This window comes from Cololabis saira, chromosome 22, assembly GCF_033807715.1.
Source record: "Cololabis saira isolate AMF1-May2022 chromosome 22, fColSai1.1, whole genome shotgun sequence".
Lineage (NCBI taxonomy): Eukaryota > Metazoa > Chordata > Actinopteri > Beloniformes > Belonidae > Cololabis > Cololabis saira.
This window is the reverse complement of record NC_084608.1, coordinates 24,646,845-24,659,367: the sequence shown is the minus strand read 5'-3', so window position 1 is coordinate 24,659,367 and position 12,523 is coordinate 24,646,845. Positions and strand designations below refer to the sequence as shown.

Genomic DNA, 12,523 nt, shown 5'->3' with positions numbered 1-12,523 from the left:
TTCGCGCCATTGGCGTAACTTCCGCTGTGTTGCCCACTAATCTATCCGAGTGGAGCCGCCAATTCAGACGTTCCGCAGCACGGGCACATAGAAGACTCAAGACTGGAAAGCCTGAATTATGGTTCCGCGTTAAATGGACGCAGAGCCCACGCTGTGGGGTACGTCGTACCCTACGGCGTAGGCTCTGCGTCGATTTAACGCGGAACCATAAATCAGCCTTAAGTGGACAAAACATTTGCATTGTACTATTATAAACCTGTGTTAATTGTAAATACATAAGCCTCTAGGAGATATAATAGGAACATTATGTGTGGTTAAATCCTAAATTTGCTTCATTCATCAAAATCAGGAAAGCATTGGTGAGCTCAAAATCAAAATACACAAAAGACCATGGTAGACTATGGAAGCATATGAGGGCCTATATTCAAATTAAAATGCATTTGCGGAAATGCTTTTTCATTTTAAGAATGTGGCTGCATTATTTGAGTCAAAAATAAAATAATAATAAAATAATATTTTTGACATAGACAGCTGAAGGAAATAATTTGAGAATTATGCTTTCCTATGTTAAGAAAAAACTGAGGAAAGAACCCCAGAACCCTTTAAAGGGCAGTCGAAATACTTGAAATGTCAACATTTCAACTCTAAAGCGTTATAGGAGAATATAGGACCTCTCTTTACATTGTAATTTTTTAAATGTAATAACCATAGTTATACTGAAGTGACCAAATATAATGTTAACATCGACAGAAATCAATAATAACTCTGGAGAAGGTTGCCTTCATCAAAAACAGAATTTTACCAGATGCAAACCACTGGCATCGTTCAAGAACAGGTGAGCCTGACTTGACTTTGTCAGAAAACATGTATTTAAAAAAAGAAAAGACAAGAAAAGACAAGAAAGAAAAAAAGCTCCCAATTCTGGAATCTGATCATTTTGATGGCTGAAAACAAGATGAACTTGTATCAGAATGAGAGAGAGAGTAGAGTGAGAGTATGGAGAAGGTAGGAACGACGATTCAAAACAATCCACATCTGTCAAACATGGTGGAGGCAGCGTTATGGTACGGGCATTTATGGCTGCTGATGGACCGGGTTCACTGGTGCCTATTGATGTGACTGCTGACGGACGTACCAGAATAGATTTCAAGGTGTACAGAACTATACCTGCTGCATTCTGCCAAATCTACAAGTGACGGCTGCCCCATAGTGCAAATGGAAAAACTGCCCCTAAATGTACAGCAAAAGCAACTCAAGAGTTTTTGAAGGAAAAGCAATGGGATATTCTTCAATGGCCAAGTCAGTTGCCTAATTTCAATTGCATAGATAATGATATATTATTAAAGGCAAAACTGAAGGCAGAAACACCTTAAAAACAAACTACTAGTAGGTGATTTTCTGGTAGCTTATTTTTTCACAAATTTCAAAGTTAATTTAAAAATTCATCCTGAAATGTCTTTCTTTTCATGTCTTAGAGTAATCTGTGCTGTCAACACATTACAGAGGCTATTTCTCCAATAGTGATATAAGAAACAAAAGTAGAATTTCCCTCCAAACAGGAAACGGAAAAAGATGCATCCGATGTCTCAAGTTGTAAAATCTTTTTTATAGAATCCCCCTCAATGTTGGTCATTAATGTTGAGTTTGCAAATTTCTGATTGCTACCCTATTTACATATGATGAAAAGTTATAACTCAAAAGCTGATTTAATATTTCTCCTTTGGGATGCAAGGCAGAATTTTTTTATCCTTACCGCCAAAAACAGGAATGTGACAACTCACCACAACATCCATTGGCTTGACCAAAATGACTGTACATACAAAAGAACAACACTGTGGGTTCCCTTTTATTCTTAAAATTTTATGTACAAGTGAGTGATTTCTTTTCTTTTTTTTTAATGTACATTCAATATAGAAAGTTTATATACGCAATATTACATGGAACATTTCACAAATTGCACTAGTCTTTCACATAGATTCATAATCAAAGTCATTCAAGTCAGCAGAAGCTTGTTTCCTGTGGTTATTTTATTTCTTTTTTTAAACTCATAAATACTCTAGTGCTTTTTGCATTCTGGGGGAGAATTACATTAAAAATATGAAGCAGGCAAGAAGAATAGCCTTGAGATAGAGAGAGACAGACAGGAGAATAGAGTGAATTAGGAAGATCAGAGGAATAAAAGGCTGGACATTAGGAAAGTAGATCTGTCTTAACCTGACCAGGTCAGCTTTGGTCAGAGGGCTCGATGCAAAATTTTACTTGAAATGGGAGAACAATAATACGGATCCATTTTCTCATCCTCTTTTTTCCCCTTTTCAGTATCAGAATGCATTACAGACTTGGAAATGACACATTTACTTTATAGGTGGACTGATTCAGTGTACAATTGAAGCCAAATACATTTAGACATGATGTGGGTTTCAGTAAAGCCCGTTGGAGCATGATAAAGACGAGCAGGATGAGTGAAGAGAATTTCCCCATAAGAAGCCTTGGTCTTCCTAAATGTTCCTCATGAAAGAAAAAAAAAAATCTAGAGTAAAAAATATATTCATACAAAAAGTAAACTTTTTCTGTCATTGGAAGAAACAAGAAAAGAAGAACAGAAACAAAACTATTGTGGTCATTCGTTAAAACAAAGCCGTTGAAGATTTGAGCGTTGTTCGTGGGGAGGCGGTAGGGGATGAACGCTGCAGAGGGGGTTGCTGAGATTTTGGTGACAGTCAGTGATGGCCCACTCTCCCCAGTCGTCTTCTCTCGCCTTTGCCTCTTCGTGGGGAGCTGAACAGTCTTTCTGTGAGCTGCAGCCGTGCGGCTGCGGGGCAGTCCGAGTGCCTGAGTGTGACTGTGTGTGTGGGTCCTTCAGCCTTGGTCTCCAATGTCGTTGTCCACGGGGGGTGGGACGCTGGACAAAACCGTGGTGCCAGTTCCTGCTGTAAGGTAACCCGCGACTCCTGGACCTACAAGTGAGAAGCAGGCAGCCAAGTTAGAGTCCCCTGTGATTAAAAAGGACACGTGAAGAGCTGGAGGGGAGCTACAGTGAGGCCCCATGTCCACAGTGTTTTTATTCAAGCGCCAAAGACGGCAGACTATCATCACACACACTTGATAGTTGTGTTCGTTTCAGGCAGACGGACAGGCTTTACTTGTTACCCAGATAACCAAGACAATGAGGTCTTTCTGCCCATGTCTGTCGACAATGAGCTGTACTCATAAATCTGACACAACAAAGCCTGAACAGCCTATTTCATAGGTAGAGATTAATCAGACTGTCTGTTCTTCCAGGCAAATTTCTTCTTGTTGGCTTTAACCAAAGAAGAACGAGAAAAACACTATGGACACACACTCATAGATGATAACTACTGATGTATGAAGGGATGATCACTACAATGACTACAGTATTATTATTTAAGATGTTTTGCGATTTGGAGAGGTAAAAAATGTTGGAATGGTTAGAGGCTTATTTCTTTTTGCGTCATGTAGACGGACCATCTCCTCAGTCATTACTTATAACTGAGCACTAAGCCTTCTTAGAGGCAGATTACATACGCTGCTTTTGGTTAATTGAGCGTTTGAATGATGTGCAAACACACTCTTTTCTAGAATAACGGAGTTCGATTGAAAACAAAAAAAACAAAAAAAAAAAAGTTTATGATTACTCACACAACAGACTTATTGAGCCAGCTTGCACAAAAAAGGAAAAAAAACAAAACATCAATGCATGTGATTTTCTTTTTCATTTATTCACTGCATAATGGTTCCTCCGTGGGACAACGCAACGCGGTTCACCTTTCATGTCTCGCTGCTTCACGGATTTGCATTGTGCATCGTGTTCTGCTAAACAGTCTCCCCGCTACAGTTCTCAAATATAATCGATGGTGGCATGTCGGTTTATAAGAATCTTTTTGCCCAGAAGAAAAAAGAGCGACCACAACGACCCATAACTATGTTGTTCTCTCGAAAAAAACACACCTGCACCGTGGGCTTTAAAGGAAAAAGACGCTACAGAGCGGAGTAAGGATGCAGCGGCATGAGAAGAGCAGTGAAATACACGCCAGTCACAATTTGTCCTACTGTACTTTTTTTTCATAATAATTTTTAATTTTTTCCCATTTAAATCTAATTACTCAGGTCAGGGTGGTGCCGCAATTTGAAGCCTTGTATAATAATTGTAAAAAAAAAAATAAAGGTACTACCTCAGGGATTTCACTTATCACGGGTTCTTTTTGGAATGTATCTCGCGTGAAAAACGAGGGATTACTATATAAATAATATTATCTGTATGTTACACAAACTATGTCAACTTCAGTTGTGCCTCATCTGGAACTCTGTTACAAAGGCAAAAGCTGATGAAAGATGAATTCATTCACACGCTGAAATAACAGCTTCATGCTTCCCCAACCATCTCATTTAATTTTCAGTCTCAAAGATTGCTACACCTCTACAAGAATGTGATAATGTCAATGAAGGAGTGTGAAGGTGATGTGACCTTTTTAGCAGTGAGATGAAGAGGTGGGAATGGAAATGGCATATGGAGCGGGGATGGAGGGAAAGAGGGAGGGGCATGCAGTGGCAGTCGGGGGCAGAGTCTACCTGCGTTAGAGCAAGAGAGAGGAGGGCTGCGAGGGCCCGGCTCGGGAGTCTAGAGCCCACCCCGCAGTGGGCTGCTGGCGGCCAGGAGAGAAGGAGTGGAAACCCCTGAGGAGGAAACGGGGAAGACAGAGAGGAAAGGAAGGGAAGAGCCAGGAAGTTATAGGACAGATAAAAGGTTCGCTGGGTTTAAGCAAGAGTGAGGAATTGGCCAGGTGTTTGTTTTGTTTAAAGGGTAAAGCAAAGGATTAAGATTCATCAACAGCTCAGAGAAAAGCAAAGAAGGCGTACCCTGTAGGAAATACCATTTGTAAACAAGAAAAACATGTCATATAAGTTGAAATAAGCTTTACCTGTCAAGTAGCCTGCAGTCTGAGTCTCTGAGATGAAAAGGTCATGTTTCTGGTCTTTGAAGGCGCTCCATATAGAGGACCTGGCCAGAATTTCATTCACCTATAGAGCAGTGGTTAGTAAGAAGGCATTCAAATTAGAAACATTAAGCTTTTACTGCATTGTAAATAGTATTTTTTATAAAGGATTCATACCTGCTCCCCATACTGCAGACTGCGGGTCATGGACTTGAGAGCTTTCACTATCTGGGCCTTGGTTGCCGAAGGGTTTTCTAACGTCTCCAGGCCGATTCCTTCCAGTAACTTCAGGAGATAAGGAACCAACTCCACTCTCAGCGCCTGTCAAGTTTATTATTCATGAGAGTTTTTATTTCACTGACCGCGTCAAACAGAGAGGGTGAGAATGAAAACAGCACAACCAACTGTATACCTGAGCCACCAGATCCGTCTGCTCCTTCTGGAACATGCGGTTGAGAGCTTCACAAGCCAGGCCGGCCATGTCTGTCCGGGCTTTCATCCCGGCCATCAGCGGCCCGATCGTCTCCAGGGAAGCCATGGAGCGCACACAGAGCTGCCAGGACGCAAAAACACAGCAGCTTTAAATATCGTTTCCATTTGCAAAGAGAGATTAAAGTGTGAAAACTGTCAAACCACTTCTGCACCTTCTGTAACTGAGACTCATTCAGGCAATAAAACACATTTTAATTCATCACCTCGTTCTCCGAGAGGACGTGAATCAGGCGGATGGAGCTCTTGGGCACAGCGTTGTTCTTGTGATTGAGGGCTGTGAGGACGCGCGGCAGGTGACCCAGAGAAGGAACCTGGTCGGCCAGCTGCGTCTGCGTGCAGAACAGGCAAACCGCTGCCGTGGTAACCGTCTCCAAAGCCTCGCCCTGCAGGAGACCACAGGTGTCAGTGATGAGACCAATAAAGCAACAACAACTTTCATTTCCTCTTTCATTCCCAACAGCACATCTAGTGAAACTGCTTCTCAGTGCGGAGCCTCACATTAGGGTTGTTTTTCTCCAACAGCTCCGTCAAGGTTTCCAGAAGGGAAACCAGAAACTCTCGCGGCTTGCGGAGCACCCAGCCGGGCTGAGCGATGAAGATGCGCAGGAAGACTCCCCCAACCTCGAGCTCGCTCTGCCCGGCTCCATACGCCACTGTGAAGTCATCTGGCAACTGAGCACACGCACCGAGAGTTTAGTTTCATACTGAGCTACGAAACAAGAAGGAAAAACCCCAAATAAACTGATTTACAGCAGTGGCGGCTGGTGAGGACAGGGCGCTGGGTAGCCGCCCCCATCAAATCAAGAGAAGAAGAAAATAAAAATTGAAAATAAAATAAAAAACATGCTGTAAGATGCATATTGAGGGCTGAAGAACATAACCTCCTATCTGAAAATTTCACTTTTTTGGGAAAACACAAAAAACTGTGTTAGAATACCATTTTGTTTTAAGGATAATAATAATAATAATGACTTGGATTTATATAGCGCCCTTCTAGGCACCCAGAGCGCTTTACAGAAATCATTATTCATCCGTACACATTCTCTCTGGTTCTGATAACGTTCCTTTCTTTCAGATATTTGATAAGATACAAAATCAACAAATATTTCAAAAGCAAGTGTTATTTAACCTATTTAAAACAAACATAAAAATGTGGTTTGTGTAATTCAGTTTGATTTTCTAAAAAAGACGGAGAATGAATTGTCCAATCACATTAAGCTACATTTTGTAGCCACAGCTGCCCTGGGGCAGACTGACGGAAGCGTGGCTGCCATATCGCGCCTAACGGCCCCTCCGACCACCACCAACATTCACACACATTCACACGGGGCAAGGTGGGTAAGGTGTCTTGCCCAAGGACACTACGACAGCAAACTGGGACAGAGCGGGATTCGAACCGCCGACCTTCGGATCATTGGACGACCCGCTCTGCCACCTGAGCTACTGCCGCCCCACCTATATGGGTGGAAATAACGTACAGACAGGCTGATTAGGTGCAGCCCACCTTGTGATGTCATCTAAAGTGAAAAACACCAGTCAGACAATTTTGCAGATAGGAGGTTATGTTGTTCGGCCCTCGATATAATTATTAAAAGAAGGTGTAATTTCAGTCTGTGGGTGACTGTCAATAGTAATTAAATGTTGTTTAAATATTTATTTGGTTACAAAATGTCTATTTTATTTACTTCCGGAAGTAAGGGGCGCCGGCCAAACAGAATCCAGTGTAAGCTCTCGAACATTTGATAAGCACGGCATCAGCAACGAATCCGCGATCAGTATTGTGACGTACTCGTATGTCTTAATGTGATTGGACAATTCATTCTCCGTCTTTTTTAGAAAATCAAACTGAATTACACAAACCACATTTTTATGTTTGTTTTAAATAGGTTAAATAACACTTGCTTTTGAAATATTTGTTGATTTTGTATCTTATCAAATATCTGAAAGAAAGGAACGTTATCTTTTCAAATAATCTAAATTCCAGACAGAACAATGGAAATGTTAATGTTTTTCTTCTCTCTAATGTGTAAAATAAACTGAACCCAAACCAGGAAGAAAAAAACAGTACAAAATAACAGTGGACTTGAAATGATAAACCCCGACTTTATGTTCAGTTTTCTCTTTCCACAGCAGCAGAACTGAACTTCTTCATGACCTATAAGCCATTGTTGGATGGTTCAAAAATTAAAAAGGACCAAAATTTTATTTTCTACCTTTCTTTTTTCCCCATTGTACCAAGCTTGTACCTAACCGTGTCTTCTGTGTACCGTTACACCCCTATGTATGCCAAGGTCAATAGTGCCCCCCCAAAACTTTTTAGCACCAGCCGCCACTGATTTACAGTCATTTAATGCTTAATGTCATTTATTGCTTACTCTCCAGTTCACGTCAGGATTATCCTTCTGCTGTTTAAAGTGCCTGCAGAAAAAAAAAGAAAAAGTAATTCAATCAACCTTTTGACAGTGACTTCAAGCTAATAAACAGTAAATCAGAGCGGGCCTGGGACAGACGTACTCGAGCATCATCTCCCGGACAGTAGTGGACACTTTCTCCCTGGAAGTGTCATTCCAGATGAGCTCAGGGTTTTCATGAGTTCCTTCAAATATCTGAACTGCTGCTTCAGCATTGTCTCGCATGGCGTCCATGAACACGCCCGGGAGGAAACGCATCAGCGTAAGACGCACCTAGCAGAGAGCAAGAGAGTGAGTTGCAGATACGACGGCTGGGGGATTTGTTTTCTTTTCCATTTGGGTAACTAGTAGCTTTAATTATACAACTCCAGGCTGACCTTTGGTCCAACTAGCTTGTCTGAGGTCATCTTGGAAAAGAGCTCTGCGGTCTGAGTGCGAACTTGGGGGTGTGTGCAATTGCAAAAGAGGTCCAACAAATAGATCAGGGCACCTGTGGGGAAACACAAATCATCATAAGCTGCCATGCATTTGAAATCCAGCTGCAAATAGACAAAGTAAAGCTGCAGCCACCTTTGGCCATCGCCTCTTTGACTATCTTCGTGTTTGAAGTCAGTGCGTGGAGGGTTTCCAGCACCAACTGCCTGCCTGAAGGATACAAGAAAAGCATGTCAGACATAAAACACAGCGATTAAGTATGAAACATAAACTGTGTGACAGTGGAGGTGATCAGTTTTGTGTCTTCTTACTGGAGGGAAGCGAGTGCAGCAGCAACAAAAGGTTTGACAACACCAGGGACTCGGCAATGTTGCTCACACAGTCTTGATTAGATGTCACTGTATTCACAACCTGCAGGACAGAAATCAACCCAACCATGATGCAGGGACGCGGGGATGGACATTATACATTAACAGTTGGTTCATCTCTACCTCCAAAACCAGCTGCTGCACTCGGCCGGCTCCGTGAACCCGCAGCAAAGAGAAGAGCAGCTTGAAGTGGCCGATGCACTCCGACTCCGAACCTGCAACCAAGTGGGGAGGGATGTTTAGAAAAGGCAGCAGGGATACCTGTAGAAACCCCCCAGCAATGATCCGAATCTTGTCTCACCAGGGTTGTTCTTGATGACATTGCGGAGAGCCTCTAGAGCCATCTCAGCGAAGCGGAGCCTCTCGGCGTGCTGCTCCGACTCCACCTTGTTACTCTGACTCATGGCCAGCAGGGTGTGGAGGTACTGGGCCTGGGAGCCCACGTAGTCCAGCAGGCTGGCCGCAAACGCTTTAGGGTACTGTGTGCAGACACAGCAGTCACTTATAATTAGGGGTGTAATGATACACTAATCTCACGATACGGTACGATACACGGTATTGAGGTTCATGATAACGATACGATACGATATTATAGCAGTATTTTTTTAACAACCTTGAATGAGGAACATATGACTGGAAAAATTGTCTTTTATTTGAAAGACACAAAATACAAAACAATACTGTACGTTTGCCCTATTGTTACAGTTTGTAATGCTTTATAACTGTTTAAGTTTTAAAGAGAAAGCCAGTCCAACCATTTTCCACAAACCGAACTAAAAGTAAATGTCAGGTTTGCATTATGCATCTTCAGTTTAAATATTTTTCCACAAACTGAATAGTTTCTATCATGTATGATTTGACTTTTTTCTTTTCCAGAAATTTAACAACTAAAATTAAATAAATAAATAAAAGTAAATAAATACATAGAATTGTACATCATAAAAAAGACTGATTCATGCTCACCTTATAAGTGTAAGACGAGATGTATTTTTGTTAAGGTTATTTTGGTAATTCAGGGTTCATTATTTTATAAATATATTCTTTATATTCTGATGTAAATCAGGGACTATAATAACACTAGTAAGTTTATCTGTAGTGATTAGTCTGTTTTAGATTGGGCGGAGTGATACGCCACAGTACGGCACTAGGTGCTGTGTTGATGTTCTAAAATCCTACACTGTTGAGCGACATTAAAGTACACTGGAACTCAGCAGAAGTTGTCCCCGTGTTTATCCTACTCACGACCCGAAAAAGGTTTAATTTAATAAGGTAAGGCTTAACTCTACACCAGCCTTACATAAATAAAAGGTTCAGACCTCAAAACGGGACCACAAAACGGTAGTTTCTTCTGAGCGGAGTAAGATTTTGGTCCGCGGGTCGAGGCGCGGTTGGCACGCTGGTCGGATGCGCGTTACTAGTCAACACAATAGATTAATATTAATAACCCAATATCGCGATACAGTTTGTCACCTCCACGACACGTTTCGTGACGTTTTTGTATCGCAAAATTTCGTGGCACGATATATTGTTACACCCCTACTTATAATCAGATTTAAAGTCTTATTCTGAGGATGAAGGGAAATATTTTGACTTTTATTCTTTTACTTCTTAAACATGAAGTCTTGATTGTAATATTCACCTCCAGTGGGAAAGAAGGCTGCTCGTTGTAGACCCGGACAAAGATCTCCCCGACTATGAGCTCTTTGCTGTGATCGCTGAACACGAACTCTGCGCCGAAGCTTTCATCGTTTTCTCCCTGTGAAGAAACGACAGAACAGCTGCATGAGCGGCCGCACTTGTGCATGACTCGCACTCTGAAAGCCGCCACGACTCATTCCTACCCTCTTGATGTTTCCCTCTTGCTGACCCTCCAGGAACTCCAGCAGCTCGGCTCGAGTCCCATTGTTCCAGATCAGGTAGGGATTCTCAGAGTTGCTGTTCAGCAGCTTCAAGACCTAAGGACAAAACGATATGCAAGTGTAATTACACTTTCTGATTATTAGTGACCTGCAACTCTCCTTTTCCACGTGTTGGACCGACCTCAGCAGGAGTTCCCGATCCCAGTTTTCTTCCGATGTACGGCGTGAGCATGGCGGAGAGGCTCTTGCGGATGGTGGGGTTCTCTGGAGGGATGCCCTCGGTGCCGTTGGTCTCTGAAACCGGGTTGTTGCCGTCTGGGGTGTGCGGCGTCTGCACGTAGCCTGCCAAGCGGCTCAGAGCCACCAGGCTCAGCTTGGCTAAACTGTTAGCGACCTCCTGCTGGTTTGTGTCCTGGCTCGTCTGGACGCCGCTCTCCTCCAGGGTGTAGTCGTAGTTGAAGAGCTTGACCAGCAGGTGCCAGAGCACGCCGGCGTGGTACAGGTGAGTCTGCAGGAAGAAGTCCACGGCAAAGGAGCTGACGCACTGAACTGCTAGAGCCGCCGTCTTTGGGAGACCCTGATGAGAGGCAACGGAGAGAAAGTTAATCACTGCTGAAAGGAGGAAAAGGGAATATGCAATTGTTAAGATTAGAAATTGTTCTCCAACAAGTATAAATTAAATAAGCCCTTTGTGCTATAATATTTAAATATAAATATTTAATATTTAATATTTATAAAATATTTTGCATCAGATATATTTGAAATAATTCAAAGAATGATATTGTGTAATACATTTTTTTTTTAAATCGCAACTATTAAAAACATTCAACTGGACGTAAAATAATAAGTGTATAATCAAAATATGGTTAAAAACTGTTTCATAAAATGTCTTTATGAGCTTTAAAACTTTTGTTTTATTTTTGCAAATAAAAGAGGAGGTGGCCAAAAGTGCTAATTTGATTGATTGAAGACAAAAGAGATTAATAACAAGAAAAAAATACTTCATAATATTCATATTCAATAGCAATCACTTATATAACTTTTTTTAAATCTTTTTTGGCATTTCCTAAACGTACCAGCCCTGCCTCTGATTTATATTTTTTTCTTTGAAAACAAAAGTAAAACCTTTAACAAAATACCAATGAATATTTCTTTAGCAAAAAAATGATGCAAAACAATGCCTCTGATTTCAACAGGCATCGTCTCCATTGATAAAGGTAATTAATGTGACCATCGGTCGTTGTTAACACTACATAGACCAGCTTTGAGAGGGGCTTTTTCCTCTGCTTCACACTCTTTATTTCTGAATACACAGTCCGGCAATAAAAAGAAAAAAAACATAGATGGAGATTCTCACCTTCCCATAGAACAAGATGTGACAGACGTCCCGGATGATGTTGGGCAGTTCGATGATCTTTTCTCTGCATTCTTCAAACTGGGCTGCAACGCTGTAGCACTTACAGATGTGCCCGCACACCTATTTCATGGATAATTATTAAAAAAATGACCATATACATAATTTAAAGTCGTAGAGAAGCCACCTCTACTGAGAAAGTTATTTTGTTTTTTGTGATGATTTTACCTGTACAGCCATGTCATCAGGTTTGCTGGATGCCGTTAACACAGCTACACACCGAGAAAGGGCCTCCAACAATATCTAAACAAACACAATAGTTGTTTTTTTCCCCCAGTAAAACACGGTGCAAATCTTTAACATTTAGAGATGATGAGCTTTGAGCTTTCGTGAATACCTCAATGCCGTTCTCGCGTCGCAGCTCTTCTGCATTGAGAGCAGAGCAGTTGACTGTGTGGAAGGCCAGCTCAGCAGCAGCCGGGAGCAGCGGGGATGTTTTAGAGAAAAGCTGGTCGTCCTCGGTCTCCATGGTGATTGTTTTGATGAGCATGGGGTAACCGGCATATTTGTATGGCTCTAGTTCTGTGGAAGCGGGAAAAGCAACAGCAGCGTTAGCTGAACATGACTTGTGAATTTAAAAAGAAAGAAA

General features: G+C 41.8%; 1 protein-coding gene across 6 annotated transcripts in view; it reads right to left on the bottom strand.

Annotated features, from left to right (window-relative positions):
- Positions 1-1,828: 1,828 nt before the first annotated feature.
- The window catches only part of LOC133423715 (dnaJ homolog subfamily C member 13-like), a 33,997-nt gene continuing 23,302 nt past the window's right edge, over positions 1,829-12,523 (bottom strand). For 5 of the 6 annotated variants that reach the window (XM_061714027.1, XM_061714028.1, XM_061714030.1 and 2 more), the window contains 19 exons: positions 12,272-12,456; positions 12,103-12,177; positions 11,878-11,997; positions 10,702-11,097; positions 10,503-10,616; positions 10,301-10,417; positions 8,963-9,140; positions 8,785-8,876; positions 8,605-8,704; positions 8,429-8,503; positions 8,236-8,348; positions 7,962-8,131; positions 7,823-7,865; positions 5,946-6,119; positions 5,651-5,830; positions 5,368-5,508; positions 5,133-5,276; positions 4,941-5,040; positions 1,829-2,957 (listed from right to left, as the gene is read on the bottom strand). In XM_061714027.1, coding sequence (XP_061570011.1) covers positions 2,860-2,957; positions 4,941-5,040; positions 5,133-5,276; positions 5,368-5,508; positions 5,651-5,830; positions 5,946-6,119; positions 7,823-7,865; positions 7,962-8,131; positions 8,236-8,348; positions 8,429-8,503; positions 8,605-8,704; positions 8,785-8,876; positions 8,963-9,140; positions 10,301-10,417; positions 10,503-10,616; positions 10,702-11,097; positions 11,878-11,997; positions 12,103-12,177; positions 12,272-12,456 — 2,615 coding nt within the window. In that variant the 3' untranslated portion in view covers positions 1,829-2,859. Of the gene's footprint in view, positions 2,958-4,590; positions 4,696-4,940; positions 5,041-5,132; positions 5,277-5,367; positions 5,509-5,650; positions 5,831-5,945; positions 6,120-7,822; positions 7,866-7,961; positions 8,132-8,235; positions 8,349-8,428; positions 8,504-8,604; positions 8,705-8,784; positions 8,877-8,962; positions 9,141-10,300; positions 10,418-10,502; positions 10,617-10,701; positions 11,098-11,877; positions 11,998-12,102; positions 12,178-12,271; positions 12,457-12,523 lie in introns of all 6 variants that reach the window. The other variant, XM_061714031.1, reaches the window with a different exon arrangement.